The sequence below is a fragment of the Crocodylus porosus genome, unplaced genomic scaffold, assembly GCF_001723895.1.
Source record: "Crocodylus porosus isolate Cpor-Errol unplaced genomic scaffold, CroPor_comp1, whole genome shotgun sequence".
NCBI classification, from domain to species: Eukaryota; Metazoa; Chordata; order Crocodylia; family Crocodylidae; genus Crocodylus; species Crocodylus porosus.
In genome coordinates, this window is record NW_017728951.1 from 16,473,714 (window position 1) to 16,492,427 (window position 18,714).

Genomic DNA, 18,714 nt, shown 5'->3' on the forward strand with positions numbered 1-18,714 from the left:
GAGGGGGAACATGAAGCTGGGAGGCAGAGTTAATGGGATACAGGTGGGTAATGAAATAGGATGTGGTAACAAGAAGGGGGTGGGGGAAGGGTGGCAAAATGAAAGAATAAAGAAGAATAAAATAAAAAGTAAAAAAAAATTTAAAAAGAAAAAAGGAAGTAAAATAAAGAAGGTCTCATGTTTTAACAAAGTGAGATTTGGTCGCTGGAGTATGGAGGATGCTGGCTGTGCTTCCTGGGTGGCTGGGAGGTGAGAGCAGCGAGGAAAGCCACAGTTGAGAGAGCTACTCCTGTCCTGGGAAGGAAGCCACAGTCTACCTCCCTAGACTCCACTCCTGGACTCATCCATACCCTGCAACCTGGCTTATGTTCTGCAGGCTGTTTGAACGGGATATATGCCCAGGGCCAGGATGAGGAGTTGGCTTGTTGTCAGAACTGAACCCTAGGCAGTAGAGCTCAGTAGGGGTGTGTGAAGTGGGCCCTATTTGATTCGGATTCGGCCCAAATCAGGGACAGCGATTCGATTCATTGATTCGGATCACTGTCCCCGATTCCATTTGGCCACATCTGAATCTGAAGATTCAATGCCAATTCGGAGAATCAGTGATTCAGACATAAAGACAGGTTTAAAAAAATGTATCTACATACCTCAAGGTATCAGTGTGGCTTGTGAATGCTGAAATGCTGGGGTACATGAAGTGTCCCACAGGAGTGCAGGGGGGTCCCTCCACATGCTGGGCACCGAACCCAGTAGTACTTCCGGTCTACTTCCGGGTCTACTGGGGAGTGCTCTGGGAGGCACCCCAGGTGCCCCCCCAACCCATGAGGCACCAGTCGCCGAATTGCTTCTGGTCCACTTCTGGGTCTCCTGCCAAGTGCACTGGGGAGCCCCCCCGTGCTTCTGTGGGACACTCCATGTGCCCCAGCATCGCAGCATTCATGAGCCCCTGCTACCCAGAGGTATGTAGAAAAAAACATTTAAAGTTGTCACTATGTTGGAATCTCAAAATCTTTCTGAATCAATTTGGAGGGCTCCGATTTGATTCGGAGAGATTAAAGGGTCCTCTGATTCAATTCGGATTCAGAGATTTAGCCACTGAATCGGGCCGAATCTTCACTGAGTCGAATCAAAGCTTTGCACAGCTCTAGAGCTCAGGGGGTGGGAAGTTTGTCCACAAAGAACAGGGGGGGGGGGGGACATTGTATCCTGGGATGCTGGAGAATTGCAACTTTGGTGGGTCATGGGGAGTGGCCACATATTAATGGAACACGAGCTGGGTAATATGGATCAGATATAAACTTTCCCTGGAGTGGTATAATTTTAAGCTTCCTAAAGTGGGCTTAAAACTAGTTTTTGGTGCTAATGTGCCAACAATCCAGGGATTAAGAGCTCCAGTAGCCACCTAAAATTAGCTGAACAAGGTTCTTACCCTCTACTTGTAACCTTAGAGTCTTCTCACTCTCTATAGCCAGGTGTATAAATGGTAGGGCACATGCAATCCAGGATGAATTCCTTTACCAGTAAGTTCCTTTGTACATCTCCTGCTTGTAAGGTTTCCAGTCATTGGCGATGGAGGACAACACACCTCAAAGAACTATAATTACTACAGAGCAGTGATTCTCAATCAAGGTGCCACAGGACTGGAATATCTTTGGAGCCGGTCAAGGGTAACATGGCATGCCATTCAATGATAACACTGGTAGGTGTGCAAACATGATACACAGGATAAACCCTGAAATTTCAAATAGAAATCCATAGCTTTAGAAACATTCTAACCTGTTGTGGGCCTTCTGGAGTCCTTTGTAACGAAGTAATTTCTCTATTATTTTTCTATAGTAAAAAAAATAGTGAAAACTAAGATCTGGCATTTTTTGAGGGATATCTTGAATCACAAAAGGTTGAGAACCACTGCTGTGGACTAACTGACTATTCAGGTGATTGCCCAGGCATACTCCAGACACTGTTAAAAATCATGAGTCCCATAAGGAACTTGCATCACAGCATGCAAGAGAATGGTATCTCCTTCACAGGAGGTTGATTTGTAGATAACCTGCTAGGGCCACTTTTATCACACGAAGTAAATCCCAGAATGCTTCAGAGAAAGTAAATAATCAGTAGAGCTGGAATGGGGTCTGCTGCAGACAACAGTTTACACTGCACTTCCAGCTTAAACAAACACTTCCATTTCTCCATCTATGTCAGTCTGGGCAAGGCTTCCAACTGCCAAGTGAGATGTCTTACATTCAGCAAAATAATCTCTTTGTAAACATCATCTACTTGGTGTCCAGATAGCAGGGTGCAAGGTTTAGGTATAAGATCTACATTATTAAGACTATTCTGTGAAACACGGATGAATAGGATAATGGGTTCTCATACAGGGAGATTCACAAAGTCCAAGTATCACAGCTCTGTGATTCATGCCACAAACATAACAATGGTCCATCCTGCATCCTGTTTTATTTCCTCAGGGCTGTATAAGTCACGGAGAAAGGTGAAAGGGCATACATCAGAGCAATACCTTAAGCAATCAGAAAGACAACGAGGAGGCACTTCAGATTGATGCAGGTCCTTCCGCAGAAATTGCTATGTTCGAGAAGTCCCAACTGATCCATTTATGAAGATCTCTCTTAAGGTTCTCACTGAGGTTTGTGTAGCAAGGAGGGCACAAAGGTGAATACAAGATGGGGATGCTCTCTATGCCACCTTGATTTTCCTGCTCCCCTCAGGGATTCTTCCCTCTCCGTTTCATTTGTCTCATTTTGTTCCACCTTCAAGGTGCATTGGACAGTGTATTTTAGAGCTTTTCTTTAGCAAATTATCTTTTCCTTAAATGGATTACTGCACTTTCCACTAGAGTGGGGGGTTACATCAGTGACATATCTTAGAAACATCTTGAACTTTGGTACATACTTCTACAGAGCATTATACATTTGCCCTTGTATTCGAAGCAGACATGCATTCAGCGCTTCCATCCTTATTTAATTACGGACTGAGTCCCACTTACTGTTAACAAGGTACCCTATGCCCTCAGTGGACATATGCAGAGGACACTTAAAAAAGAAATAAAGGTTACCCATAAACCAGTTCTTCATGATGGACTGAATAGTCATGTGTCCTGCCCACTCCCCCTCTTTGTCACAGGCCTAATAAAATGTGACTTTGTGGTGGCAGCGGAAGATGGCAATGTTCTTCCCTTTTATAGACATAGGTGGAACATTTGGGAACACTGAGGTGAGGGATAAAAGAGGGAGTGAATTTTTAAGCATCACTGCACTAACTGTTAATATTCAGAGCCCTTCTCAAAGAACTACAGTTCCAGGCAACTAACCTTCATTTGTGGAAGATCCTGACAACTTAGACTACTCTCTTATGGCATAAAGCATTAAATTGTGCAAGTAAAAGGCATAAGAAAGAAGCATGCCTAGTGCAGTTTCAAAGCTAATTTGCTTCTTATGAAATACAGTTTGCATTTCCCAATCTTAGATTTTTCTTTAATTAACTTGCATTGCCTGATAATGAAACATCTATCATTACATTTTTTTATGGCCTGTATCTGTCCTCGAAGTGCGGATGGAACTACCAGCAAGTTTCCTGGGAGCTCTGAGCATGAATAAGAGGTCAAAATTTATCCAGGTAAACGACTTACATAAAGACCTAAAGTGACAGTGAAAAGCACAATATGTTCTTTCTGCAGCTTTCCAGAAACATTAAAGACAGTAAGAGTAAGATCTGCAATAAAATTTAGCATATATTGGTTTTAACTATTTCTTGCGTAACTGAGCTCAGAATGTGGAACAAGTTGTTTCTAGCTCTAGTATTCCAGAACAATGCCTGCATGTCTTTTGGTGTAAAACTCCTGAATATCCTCTGGAAACCTTCTCTCCTGCAGGAAAGTGGCTTTCTTTGTTACTCTGATGTTCACAGCATCTTGAGGTACTTTATGATGATACTAAGCAATATACAGTATTGTGACTTTACCATGTCACCTGTATATACTCTATAGGTGCATGATGACACTGTGCAATAAAGAATTTGCCAAAACTAGGTGTTCTTGTTTGAGCAATCATCCAAAGAGACTGCCCTTTTGGGACAGAATCCTAGTTTCCTTTTTCAAACCCAGCTGCCTTAGTGCCATTTTTGGCACTTGTACTCAGTTCACAGCCCTAATTCTACCTGCAGTGACTCTCTTCTATTTTATATCCACATAGCTATTGAACATGTGAGCTCTGGCAAGGCAGGCTAGGCTGTGCTTTGGCCAGGGAGGTACGCAGCTGCTACCTATGAACATACCTGGATAAGTGTTAATTTTACAAACTGTAGCCTGGCAAAACCCCACGACTAGCAGCTGCTATATACTGAAGGAGGAGGAAAAAGAGGGCCTTCCCATGTTTTAACCCAATAGACTAGCAGTTAGGTAATTGCTCAGTAAGGAGCAGGCCCAGATTCTAGGCCCTTTCGCCCAGAGGAGTTTGACCCTACCTCTCTCCAACTTCACAGCACACTACTCTAACCATCAGGGCACAGATTAGACATTACCCAGTCCCCAGTGCCAGTTAAAACAAACTCATCCCGACTTCGAGGGTCTGGCAGATGAGAAAATAACCAGCTAAGGTAAAAAGCTAAAAAAAAAAAAAGAGAGATTACATTTTAAAGAAAGCATGTCTCATGACCAAGCAAGAATTTATGGGATATAGCTCTATAGTGAATGCTACACACCCTTTTAAAGAGCAGGGTTTAATTTGGAGAAAATATATTTAACATACCATTAGGGGACATTTAGCATAACCCATAACTGAAAGAATATATAAGCTAAATTAAATATTTCTGCATCACTTTCCTTTATGGTTTGAAGATAATTGTTTTAAGCCAGCATCTAGAATGAAGGTGATTAGGAACTTCTCAGTCAGTGAAGATACACCCGATGAGCCCAGTATCTCTACTTTGAAATGCCTGTGAGATGTCTACACTTATGTTCCTGTTCTAGTTGTCATAGTATGGAGCTTCAGGGCAGTTTGGCCCTACTCGGATTGCTTGCCCAAGACCATATTATGATTTTAACAATTAATTTTGCAAAGGTTAGTGCTTTAACGAAGCTGTCTGGAAGGCTTTCATTCAGTAACCTCCATGAAGTGAGTAATGGGAGAAAGATGCCCACAAACAGAGACATATTAATAGTAGCTAGAAAGTTCCCTGAAACTTTTAGCAAAACTAAGCAGCAATACATGAACCATGGTAGAAACTCAAACTTTACAGCCCGATCCTGTAAGAAACTTTCATTAATTCCTGCTGATATCACAAGAAAGTCAGAGCATTAAGCCTAGATCTAAAAAGAGAAAATGAATACTAATTCAATAAACTTTATCATGTCTACTATACAAGCTGTAGAACTGTAGCACACAACAGACATTAAGCATTTAACTAAGAAAAAAAATAATGATTTTCCAGAAATCTACCAACAACGTTATATATATATTGTTCTTCACAAATATTTCTCTTATAAAATAAGACTGGATTTTAAAATCTCGTTCTTTTTTGTATAAACATTTGTAAACAAAACTGTCCAGCATACAAAAGGCTGTAATTAATGGGATATAAATTACCAGGAATAATTACTCAAGTGGTTAGCCATTTGGCAGTATTCCTATTTGCAGAAAGACAAAATATATATACAGCACATCTAACCCTGGAGAATGTAACTGTACGGAATCATCTGTACAGTCTCAGGAGCAATGAAAATATTCATTTACGATACCCAATGAAAATCACCAGAAAACTGAATTGGTCAATATATATACTAACCTGTATTTTGATTGGCCATGAAAAATTGCTGACGTATACATAGAACGTGATGTTTGGGTTGCTTCGAAAGTTGAATTTTTCACAAGAAAAACTATCTCGGTATTCTTTGATGTTAGCCTTAGAAACAACAGGAATTTCTTCTCCAGATATTGTTCCAGCTAAAAATGTAAATGAATATTAAATTATCACAAAAAGAACCAAAGTAGTTTACTACAGGCAACTTTAATACTGGTAGTTCCTTACTTTTGAGCAAGTGACTCAGCAACCTTTTCTGTATACTATACACATTAAACAAGTAATATTTCACCTACACAGGAAATTCACACAAACTCCTACCACAATTTCTGAAGATTATGAATGAAACATAAAATAAAGGGGAGATATACTTGGATAGGAATTTTATAGCAAATTTATCCTGGTTAACTACACAGCTAATATAGTTTCCTCTAGTAATTTACATCCCATTTCAATAAAAATTCATAAGTTACTAAAGTGTGGAAAGTGAATTTGTCTACATTATAAAATATTGCTATCGTGTCTCAAACGTTCTTAGAAATGTGAATAATACACTAGATAAACATATATTATTTCTTGTAAACCATCAGGCTTCTCACCAATTCTGTTTGATCATAGCACTGCTGACTTGGTGAAGTAAATAGAAGATAATGGAAAATACAGAATTTGCTAGCAAAGGTATTTTAAAATAAAGCTTTGAATACTGCACAAAAATACAGATAGATGCAACAAAATACAGAAGTTCTTGGGCTTCTTGAAACGCCTGGTTTTAGTCATTAAAATGTACAGTTTAACTTGTAAGCATTTTGCTTCTCCTTGGATATATTTTCAGAAAGTCAACAGAACCAATTCATAAAAACTTTCTAAATAAACCTTTTCTTCTTCCTTATTAAAGCAAAAAGAGTAATGGGGTTTAAAGTTTGGGGAAAAAGAGATAAGCAGCTCCTTTTATCAGCATACACAGAAGAATTTTATTATTTGATATCAATGTTAAGGTTAATAATTAAATTTTTAGCTTGAACACTGAAACAAAGAAATTAAAATATCTCAGTCTCCCCAGTAGTTAAGGGAGCAATTTATCTTAATTAAAATCACAGAATTTCATAACACTGCCATTTTTAAAATTTAAATAGAGTACAAGCATTTCCTACCAAGTAATTTTAATTGAATAGGAGAGAAAGTTAACATGTTAATGAAGCTTTGTTCAGATTGCAAATTATTATCTGAGCTTTAAGTAATATAATTAATAAAGGTATAATGCTAATAGAAAAAGAATACATTTTATAAAGTTTTATTATTCAAATCAGTAACAAAGACAATCACGTTAAAAAAAAACCTTAAAGGATCTCGAGATCATATGGGGAGAAATATATCACAACAAAATGCTTTCTTACCTGTAGAGCCAACAGACCATGTGATATTGAGGTTAAAGTTGTTTGATGCATTAATTGATATATCCAAATTTTTGTTTGACTAGACAGAAAGAAAACATATATTACAATTAATTTAAGTTATAACAAGCTGACTGTACCTTTGATGGACTTTTTAATTTTCCTTCCTTGATTGTTGACTGTAAATATTAGGGTGAAATTCTGAAATCAATGGCAAAGCTTTCTGTGACTTGAATGGGGGTAGGACACAATTATTAACATTAATACTGTTAACTACGAAACACTCACAGATCCCTCAGTTGCACAACAAACTTTTATTTAATTTAATTTCAAATATACAGCCACCCCAACTATGTCTAACCAGTTCTTTTAAATCACTCTCAGCCAGACAAGTTAAACTAGGGCCACAAGTTCAGAGTCTTGCTGGTTCTAAAACCGGGTGCTTCTACAACACCTTAAACAGCTTAAAACAGCAAACATCTTTAAAAAGCCAGCCTTTGTTACAAAAGCTTTGTGCCATAACATCATAATTATCTTCTGCCGAAAATGTCTCAAGGAGGTCACAAGAACACACACCACAAAATATCATTCCATTTTATACAAATGTCTTGCAACAGGGAATGTCTCAGCAAGTCATTGAAAATTATAGTTCATTAGGGAGAAAAATAACAAACCTATTTTAGTTTGCCTGGATTGTGCCTGAAAAATGACAGCAGAAATATAATACTTGATAGGAGTGGTTAAGAAAAGTGCAATATTAGCCATATATAGAATGCATTTGGAAATATCTGTTTATCTTTGCACAAAGCTAAAGAAAGAAGAGAAGTGGTCTTCTATTGGAGTCAATAGGAGTCTTCCATGATTTCAACAGCTCTGATTAGCTCTAATGCCTGATCGGTACTTTGACAGAACTAAACTCATAATCAAACATCTCTTTTGTTCTGGGAATTTATATTAGGGTTGTTTAATTATATTTTCTCACCTGTTCGGGATTTGCTATGAAGTTTATGGCAGTGTGGTGGCGATCGTCCTCTTGTAATAAGCTGAAGGTAAACTGGTAGTCAATCAAAAGGCTGTCTGTAAGCAAAACAGAATTTAAACAAAATACAAGTAGAGTCCAGATGCAGATATATTTAAAATAAACACCCCCCCAACAACACCGTAAACAGATCACAACGTCAAACACGTTAAGAAAGGGAGCCTTTGCTATAAAATCTGTGCGCCATGATTATCTTCTGTTGAAAATTTCTCAATTACTGCACAAGAACACACACCATAAAATATCATTCAACTGTACACAAATCTCTTGCAACAGGAAATGTGTGACCCTAGTTTAACTTGTATACATGTATATGTGTATGTATGTATTTATTTGGCATATGGGTGTTTATGTATTCATCACTAGTGTGTTGGAGTAGTTAACAGGTATGAAACCAAGCATAACCTAAATTATGAAATAAAAATCAGCATAAAAATGTACGCAGCTATTTTTATTGAATTGTATTGATACCAAGATAAAAACATCCTCATCATCATGTCTCTTGAATTAATCAGTTATTTCAAAATGTCTTATAAAATATATTAGGAGTATTTTTTGTAATAAAATTATTTCAGTATTCTGTTAACAAGCATTAAAATGTTTTAGTTGTATCGAGATACTTTAATAGCTTGTATTTTACTATGATGTACAGCTGAGTAACATAGCAGTTAGTGTTATTTATCTATATAATACTGAAAAATAAAAAACCAAAACTGTATCTACAGTACAAGAATACAGTACACAACTATGATACTACAATGATATGACTCATAATAAAGCATCACATTGGAATTAACTATTTTTATTTTCATGCTAGTGTATCTGTTGCAGAAAATCATGGGTTACAGTTCTACAGTGAAAGCTTGGTCCCACTGAAACAAATGTGAAAATGACTACTGACTTCAGTGAAGTTATGATTTTCTCTCTCGTATTTATTTGGTCAACAATATTCCTGACTTCTAAAATAAAGGAAGGAAGGGAGTGGAGGCTGCCTAGCAGTTCCATTTGATGCTACTTCCAGACAGCAATAACTACTATTCACCAATGTAAAGTCCTCTACTACTCCCTTCTCTAGTTTTCTGCTAGCCATTGCCACTTCATCGTTATTTACAACATATTCTTCTAAACACAAAACTATCAACTATTAAGCAGCTTGAAGATGGATTTGGGGTAGGCAGACCATGGGGTGCATGGAGCTGACACTGGGAGATAAGGGTCACCCAGCACTGGCCCCACGTTTGCAGAGCTGACACCAGGAAATCCCAACACCAGCCCCACAGACATGGAGGTGGCATTGGGAGCTCCTTGCTGGTAGGGGCAGAGGAGCCTATTCCACGACCAGCTCCGGGACTGCAAGAATAGGCTGGGAGCTTGTTCCCCGCTCAACTCCACACTCGCAGAGCTGGCCAGGGAACAAGCCCCTCAGCCTGTTCCTGCCCCCCAGCTCCACACTCATGGAACCGGATGGGGAACAAGCTCCCCAACCTGTTCCACACCCCACCCCTCCAGCTCTGGGCTTACAAAGCTGAGCAAGCAACAAGCTTCCCAGTCTCCACCCACCATTGGGCCTGGAACTGTCCTAGTCAGGGGAAGGTCCTAGCCCCATGCCCTGATCAGGTGATCGAGGCATGAGGTTTGGAAAGAACTGTGGGTGTGAGACAGGTCCCAGAACTCTGCCCCCATCCGCCCGTGGGGCAGCTAGCAGCCCCTTCCCTTGCAGCTCTTTCCAAGTTCCCTAACCCTGATTGGGGAGCCAGGCCAGGCGCTCCCTGCTGCCAGGGTGGGGGAACATTATCTTCACTCCAGCAGCAGGCAGCCCCATGGAACCAGGAGACTGCTGTCTTCTGAGCCCAGTACTTCCTGCCAGCCCCTGGGCTAGCACCCAGAGGATGCGTAGAGCTCCTCCCAGTGGCATCAGGGGCCCAGTGCAGGCCTGCAGGAAACTTGGTGTAAAGAGCAGCAAACCTCCCCCACTGTCCCTGCATGTGTAGACTCCTTCCTGAAAGTGCTTACTCAAGAGTAGTTTACACCAAAGTAAACTTAGTCCAGATCAAATGCATGTGTAAACGCACCCCCCCCCATGTGGTACTACAGGCAGTCTGGTCCTTATATGAACCTCCACACATTACAGTCCAATATGGCAGGTTTCAGACTGGAGAAGAAAACGGTGGCAGGTGCTGGTACAGTCAAATCAGTGCAGAGGCCTCTCACTCTTAAGAATGAAAAAGAGGAGCTTGAGTAAAGTGCAGATTTAGGGGAATGAGAAGGCGGTATAGAAGGGAACTGGTTGGCTCTCATTAAATTAAAACAAAAGAACATTTTCAACTAGGACCCCATAGTTATCCATATAAACAAAAACAGTTTACTTTATTTTAGCTCAAAAGTTATGATTAAGCATGTTAGATGTTCTGAGGACCACTGTGCTCCATAGGCCATAAGGGACAGGCTAATATAAATATAGACATGCCTCCAAGGCTTTCCATGATCCACCAGAGATGGCAGAGATGCTTGGAATCTGGAGAACACAAATATATAGCTTAAAAACACCATAACCCCTATTAAGCATAGGCTGAGAACTCTTACAGGTGCAAGAACGTAGCCAAAATAAAACTTGTCTGCTCAAAATTACATAACAGGACAATAGCATAAGTTGGAAACAGATCCAGGAGTCCTGTTTCCTAACCATATGCCTGTGAGATCAGTTTTTGCCATCTTATGTGCACATAGCTTAAAAAGGTTTAAGAGATAAATTCAAGCTGTAAAAAATGAAGTTACTTGTCATGCCTAAAAATAATTTCCTGGGAATGCATATTTTCTGTATTACTTTGGATTGTTTAGTTTTCATTATTGTACTGTAAAGCTGTCTTTTTGTCCTTTAGCTGTATGTCAGATCACTTATGTTAGTAACATCACAGATGCTATGTTTCTCTCATTTAATCTCAAGTTTGCGAAGTTAAATGCCAAAAAGAAAGGAGCTTGCTTTCAGGGAAGAAATGTTTATTCCAATGGTAAATGATGGTAAACTAAATATAACTTTACTATTTGAAACAATTTAGAATCAACTTCACCATTTTTCCTTGGACTTGCATCAATAACATAAAAACCATATATCAAATTACCAAAGACAATAATACAAATGGTATTACATATAATACATCTTTTATACTCAAGGTATCCTGAACTGCTTTATGAGGCTACTAATTAATAGTCACTAAATTGCTGGTACATAAGTCTGCATGAACAAATTCAAATAATCTGAGAGAATTATCCTAGGTTTGTTCTGCTAGAAAAAATTACCTAGAGCCGTGTTTACTGACATTTGAACACTGAGGCCCTGAAGAATGGAGTGCTTGCAGTGCTGACACTGTGCAGCCAAAGGGAAGAGGGGCAGAGGGAGATGGAAAGGGGTTGTGTACATATCTCAGTGTGTTTTGCAGGCTTCTTTAGTCTGTCTGGCAACAGATGGCAGCAGTGCATAGGGCTACCATTGATTGGCTGGTCCAGACTGCCCATAGTCAGCCTCTTTTTTTCCTGCAACGCAATGTGAGGATTTTGAAGGGGGCATGCTCTGCTCCCTGGTGGTGCAACAGAGTCCAGTGAGCAACACTGGGTTTGGACAAATGTACAGTTTCTCAAGGGAAAGCTCCTGCTCACTCAGGAACAACCATGAGTGTACAGACATTCATAATTTTTCTCCCAGGGCAAATGAGGCCATTCTGGGAGAAATATAACTTGGCAACTTCCTGAGTGTAGTGACCTCTCAGGAAAAAGAATGCCTCTACAGGCAGCAGACTGTCCTCCAAAATCCCACTGTGCTTTGGTTCTTTTTGCTCCCTGTAGCAGGTTTCAGGTTCCAGGGTGTGGCTGGCTATGTGTACCAGGGATAGCAGCCTAGCTGCAGGTGGCAAGCAAGTGATGACTGCCTATAAAGACTGAGCCAGCTGCTGGAGATAACTGGCTTGCCAGAGGAATTTGATGCTCAAAGACTGAAAAACAGATGGAGAGACAGAGAGAGCGATACCAGGCTAGTGCCAACACCACCACCCAGGGTATTCTCTCAATATTTGCAAAGAAACTCCAGGGTTGGGTTAACACTTTACTGTTTTGTATCTTTTGCACAAGCTGTAATTTATGGGGTTGGTTGTGTCCTGTGAGGCAGGACAAATAAAGAGTGTGTGAGAGAAACCTGATATCCCACTATGCACCCTCTCCCACAGGGCCAGGAAGAGTGTGCGTTAGTCTCAGCCAAGCAGGGAGCAGAGCATACTGCTCCCCCCCCCACTGCCACATGAGTGTTTTGGGCTGGAAAAACGCAGCACTGAAGCACTTAGGGGGTGCTCCTGGCTATTTCAGTGGTGTGGAGTCCACTCAGGACACATCACAATCAGCCAACCTGTCCCCCTCCCCCACACTCCCATGGAATGCTTCATCTGCCCCACCATCTCAGCATTAACAAGCTACCTGGTACCTTGAGTTGCGTAGAAAAAACATATAAACCTGTGTTTATGTCCGAATCACTGAATCTCTCTGAACTGAATCAGAAGCTTCTGGTTCAATTTGGAGAGATTAACAGGTCTCCCCATTCGATTCAATTTGGATTCGGAGATTTGGCTGCCAAATCGGGTCAAACCTCTGCTAAATTGAATCAGCGACCGAAGATTCATGCAGCCCAACTGTACATAGGACGGATCTTCCCCACTTTCTTCCTTAATATGTCAACACTTCACTCCCTTCCCTGACCTTCCTTCTCTGCTTGAACTTCTATAGAGGTAAGTTTTCCTCACAGGAAACCAAACCTAGGAGAGTTATCCTGAATGATTTGAATGTGTGTATGCAGCCACAGTTTCCCAGGGAGGCAGGGGAAGGATGCTAGAATACTGGGTTCTCTTCTGAAAGAAGCCACAGCATATATAAACATTTGCTCTCCCAGGAGAAAGTCTTCTGGAAGTGACTTAACTCTGGTTGTTTCCAGGTTATTTCCCCCCTCCAGAGTGGTCATTTTTATTCTGGGGGGGAAAGTCTGATTATATATACACTCAGGGTTTCTCCTGGGAGGGCAGCTGTTCTCCCAAGATAAACTCAAGGTCTGTACAAGGCCAAAGATAGTTAGATAGCCATAATGGTGGTGATTATATATGCAATAGCTCAGATAGCTTTGAATACTAGAACCTGCTTTATTCAGGAAGATGACAGATAGTTATAGCACAGGAGTTACCTTGTAATCCTTTCAAAAGTACCAAGAAGTTTTTACCTTACTCCTGGACAGCCATACAAAATGGAAAGAAGCAAGTGTAGTTTAAGAATTCATAAGGAAGATACTTTTCACCTAAAAATTATGACTTTTTCAGTCCTCTAGCATTTTGCAGCAGAAAACTACAAATGTTTCTAAGTCATAATACGCCCTTTCATGATTATGGAAAGAGGCCTGGGCAACAAATTACACTGCTAAACTGCACAGTGGTTGATCTGAAGGTACGGAGGAGCTGTTATAGAAATATGTGCAACTGTCTAAGTAAGCTTGCACTGCAGCAGTGGACTTTGGAGGAGAGAGCTGGTGATGTAGGAGATCTGTTACTAAGGAAACCCTCCTCCCTTCTTCTCAGGACTATGTTAGTCCCTGGCATGGGCCTCTTCACTCATGCAGCCAATGGTAGTATTTGTCCACAATACTCTCCCGCTCATGGTCCTACTCAGTCCATTGTAAGTATAGAAAGCCTCATATAACTCTCTCATAGGAATGAATAGCTAAATATGAATTTCAAGTATGAACAACCTAAATCATTGACTGGCTTTTGTAAATGAGAATTAAAATATATTTACAGCAAGGAAATTATATAAGCTCAGGATATATTCTTATGTGTTTTTGTTTGTTTTGCAATAATTGATCAAACCAACAGTGATTTAAGTATTTATAACCTTTATATAAAAAAAATGGGATTTATCATAAGCTTTTTCTGCGTTTATAAGACATTCACAAGAACAAATTAATTACGAAGAAAACCTGCAACGATTCCAGAAAAATGGAAAGTAAGACTCTTCTAGAGTAATCTTTGTACCTTGGTGAAGAATGAAAATGTTTGTTGTAATAAAGTGATTCTACATCATATACAACCATTACTGTATTGCCACTTTGGAAATGGCAACTAAAAAACACTCTTATACTGCTTTACTTAGATAGCTGGTATCTCACCTCAACTCTGGTCATTTTCAAAGCCTGCTCAATTTTGTGTGCATGTGATTACTGTACCATCACATATATATACTCATTTTTATTGGTTTATTGTATTTCTTTGCATTCTGCATGTATAAATGTAGAAGGGAAATCATAATTCTATTCAGGCCATAGATTCCGCCTTTGTTGCGAGCATATTCCCTCCCTCTCCCACGCCCAGTCCAAATTTATTCCCAGCACGTTCTTCATTCACAAAGTGTTAATTAGCTATAATGATTTTCTAAAAAGACTAGGCTGTTAAATGTCTTGAACACTGCATAGATTTCTTTCTTAACTATGGAACAAATTTTAATGAAGAGTATAAGACATTAAAAACCGGATGTTGTACTCTTTTAAAAACTTTTGACATTTTAGATGTTTTATAAAAAAAAAAAAAATGACATTTTAAAAATATTTTTCTTTTTTTTTAATTTTTCACTATGCCATCAGTATAAAACATTATGGAGCAGACAACCGCCTATTTACTTTAGACTATATTTGGAAAATATTTGTATCTGTATTTTTTTTCCTTCATTCCACTTTCATGTTTGTTTGCATTCCTGCACTATATACATCGTAAAGCATAAACACTTACAGATACTATTTATCTATACCATGGCTAAGAAAGGATAATGTGGATATAAAACAAAAGTATAATATGGTTCAGCCCCTACTATAAAAGCCCTCTCTTGATGCTGACTACCCAACCACCTATTGTTCTGTATCCAACCATCCCTTTTTAGGGAAGATCATCAAATGCGTTATTGTCCAATGATTCCAGGCACATCTAGATACTATCAGATCCCTTGACCCCTATCAATCTGGCTTTTGTCATGGGTATAGTACAGAGATGGCACTTGTGGCCTTGGTTGATGATCTTTGCTTGGAGACTGACAAGGGAAATTGTACCATTGATTTTTATTAGATTTTTCATCAGCCTTCGATATACTTAACTCTGAGGTGCTCGTAATGTGTTTATATTACCTGGTAGGGATTTATGGTACCATTCTTAATTGGTTCCTCAGTTTCCCAGCAAGGATGCCCTACAGAGTGGGAATGGGTTAGCGTTCACTTTCCCCTCCAGACCCTTCCTGTGAGGTCCACTAGCATTCTATCATGTTACCCCCTCAATTAAAACATATATCTGAGGTGACTTAATGGGATTGTGTGGAGAGCTGGAGTGAGATGCCATCAGTATATTGATGGCACGAAGCTCCACCTGTATCATCTGATCCTGTTCTTTACCCAATCCCAAGCTCCAGTTGAGAATTGGATGCCGGCAAACCAGCTGAAGCAGAAATGAGACAAGACAGAGGTGATAGCTGTCAGACATCACGACCTGGAAGTGACTGGGGCACTTATCCTCAATGTGTTTCAGTCTCCCCTTGATTTGAAGCCTTGAGGTGCTTCTAGATCATTTGCTGCCCCTGGATTCTCAGGTTTCTACAGCTGCTAGGAGCTCCTTTTACCAAAAACATTTGGTGAGAAGGCTGTATTTTTTTCTTTCTAATTTGGATCTGGCTACCATCATAATTCCTTTTATAGCCTCGAGTCTAGACTATTTCAATGCACATCTGGGGCTATCCTTGAAGAGCATCCAGAAGCTACAGCTGGTGCAGAAAGCAGCCTTCTGACGTACATGGGTCACCAGAACCATATTACGCCAGTGCTCCAAAATTTACACTGGCTTCCAATAACTTTCCACGAAAAAAACAAGGTGCAGGTCTAGGCGACCATAATTATTCTATGCAGGGCTAGAACTGCCACACTGTTAGCAGAGCCAAGCAGCTCAACACCTTTTCCACACCTAACCCCATTTGGGATGCATGTCACACATTCTTCCGCCTCCTTAGCAGACAAATCTAACATGTATACGCTCTAAGTCTACACACACATGAGGACCAAAATATAGCAGTCATGGCCACTTCCATTCAAAAAATGCAATGGTGATATAATAGCTTTCATATAATCTAGGTAACAGAGCACTGAACCAGGAAGCAGAAGACCTGGATTCTACACTGTCCTTAGCTTCAGGAACATCAAATCCACACTTTCCACCACCCAGGAGAGTTCCTTAACTAACCAGTCATTAGGCAAGCTTAGGTGGGGAAATTCCCTATCTGACCTATGGAAGCTAGGTCACTGGGCAGGAAGGATTTAAGATTCATGGATCCAGAAAGAGAGGACACAGAAACAGCATGGCTGCAGAAGAACAATGAGGGAACTCAGCTAAAAGGACAAAGCCTTTGATTCTGTTCTCAGGGCTGCATATATATTTGTATTAAACAACCATTGTATACAATACAGATATAGCAGTGGAAACAGGAACCAGAGCACCATATCAACAGTTTCTATGATCAAAGACAGCTAGGGCTTATCGTTGTGGTGACCTTTTCATAAGTTTGGTTTGAATTCTACAAAGAACTCTTATTACTTTCTCAGTTAAGGCAGGCAAGAGTCATGAGAAAATTCAAAATGTCAGTAATGAGAACATGTGCAACAATAATTAGGCAAAAGAAAGCAGCCATTTAATTAAATAGCAAAATAAATTTTAAAGCAATAGTTTAATTTCAGCATTGCTATTTATTTTTAAGGCGCTATTTTCTTTCTTTGATGAGAGCAGACAATTCTTGATAAGGTTAATAGGAGTTTTGTGCACGCCTCCAGCAGGGAATAGACCTACTCTATTTTACTCTTAGTAAAATATTTCTTATCAGTTTCCTTTTCTTTTCTTTTTTTTTAAATTTTTGCTAAAAGTCCCAGAGAACAGACTGGGTGCTTACAGACAAGCCAGGAGACTTCTCTGACACCCTGTAATTACAGCACATTGGAGCAGACTCAAATAGAGTCTGCTGGAGTGTGGTAGTTATGCACTCCAGATAGTCTCTGCATCTTTTGTATCAGCGTCCCCATGCTTCAAAATGGCAGTGAGGGTGCACTTTAACTAAAGTTCTTTCAACGAGTGTTAGAAAAAGCACCCCCACCACCATTTTGAAATATAGGAACACTGACACACGAGATGCTGCCCCCCACAACACCTGGAGCATGTGTAAAAATGCACATTGAAACTAAAGAGAAGTCTCCAGAGAGCTAAAAATCTAGTGGGATAAATAGCAGTGCTACTATAATCAATCTTGAATATAAAGCCCTAGTAGAGACAGAATTACATCAAAAATATTTTAAAATAAGGTTATTAGGATTGCAAAGTAAAGCACGCAAAAGTTAGGAACTGTCAGAATCAAGGATGACTATAAATTAAGGTTGGACCAGTTGATACAGTATCCCACAACTTTCTTGTAAGCAAGCTAAGGAAGTATGTGTTGGAAGAATGGAGTGTAAGGCAGACAGAAACCTAGCTGGATCATCAGGCTCAAGGGGTAGTAATTAATAGCTTGATGTCTAGGTGGCAGCTAGTATCAAGTGGAGTGCCCCAGGGGTCAATCCTGGGCTGGATTTGTTCAAAGTTTTCATCAACAATCTGAAAGATGGGATAGAATGCACCTTTGGCAAATCTGCAGACAAAACCAAGCTGGGGGTGATAGTAGATATGCTGGAGGGTAGGGCTGGGGTTCAGGGAGACGTAGACAGATTGGAAGAGTGGACCAAAACAAATATCATGAGGTTCAACAACGATAAGTGCAAAGTCTTCCACTTAAGATGGAACAATCCCATGCACCCGCATAGACCAACTGGCTAAGCAGCAGGCACAGCTCTGCAGAAAAGCACCTAGGGGTTACAGTGGACAATAAGCTGAATATCAACCAGCAGTGTGCCATTGTTGCCAAGAAGGCTAATGACATACTGGACTGCGTTAGTAGGTGTGCTGCCAGCAGATTGACAGAAGTGATAATTCCTCTCTATTTGGCACTGGTGAGGCCATATCTGGAGTACTGCTTTCTGGTTTGGGGCCCCCACTACAGAAAGGATGCAGACAAATTGGAGGGACTCCAGTGGAGAACAATGACAATTGCACATGAAGCACATGACTTCTGAGGAGAGGCTGAAGAAGAGGCTCACCAAAAGCATCCGGGAATGTCTCCTTGCTAAAAAGGAGGCGTACACCCAATGGAAAGAAGAGGTCATCACCAGGGAGGACTATTCTGTAGTTGCTCGGGGATGTAGGGGGGCAGTTAGGAAGGCCAAGGCAGAGATGGAACTGGGACTAGCTTCCCAGAATAAGGACAATAAGAAGTCCTTTTTTAAATACGTAGGGGGTAAAAAGAAGGTCCCGGGTAATGTGGGGCCCCTGCAGGACGCGT

The 18,714-nt window shown here is 40.3% G+C and overlaps 1 protein-coding gene across 2 annotated transcripts in view; it reads right to left on the reverse strand.

The window, feature by feature from the left end:
* ATRNL1 (attractin like 1) overlaps positions 1-18,714 on the reverse strand; it is a 969,676-nt gene that overhangs the window by 510,384 nt on the left and 440,578 nt on the right. For both annotated transcript variants that reach the window (XM_019555783.1, XM_019555782.1), the window contains exons 22-24: positions 8,188-8,282; positions 7,209-7,287; positions 5,800-5,957 (exon numbers count right to left, since the gene is read on the reverse strand). In XM_019555783.1, coding sequence (XP_019411328.1) covers positions 5,800-5,957; positions 7,209-7,287; positions 8,188-8,282 — 332 coding nt within the window. The remainder of the gene's footprint in view (positions 1-5,799; positions 5,958-7,208; positions 7,288-8,187; positions 8,283-18,714) is intronic.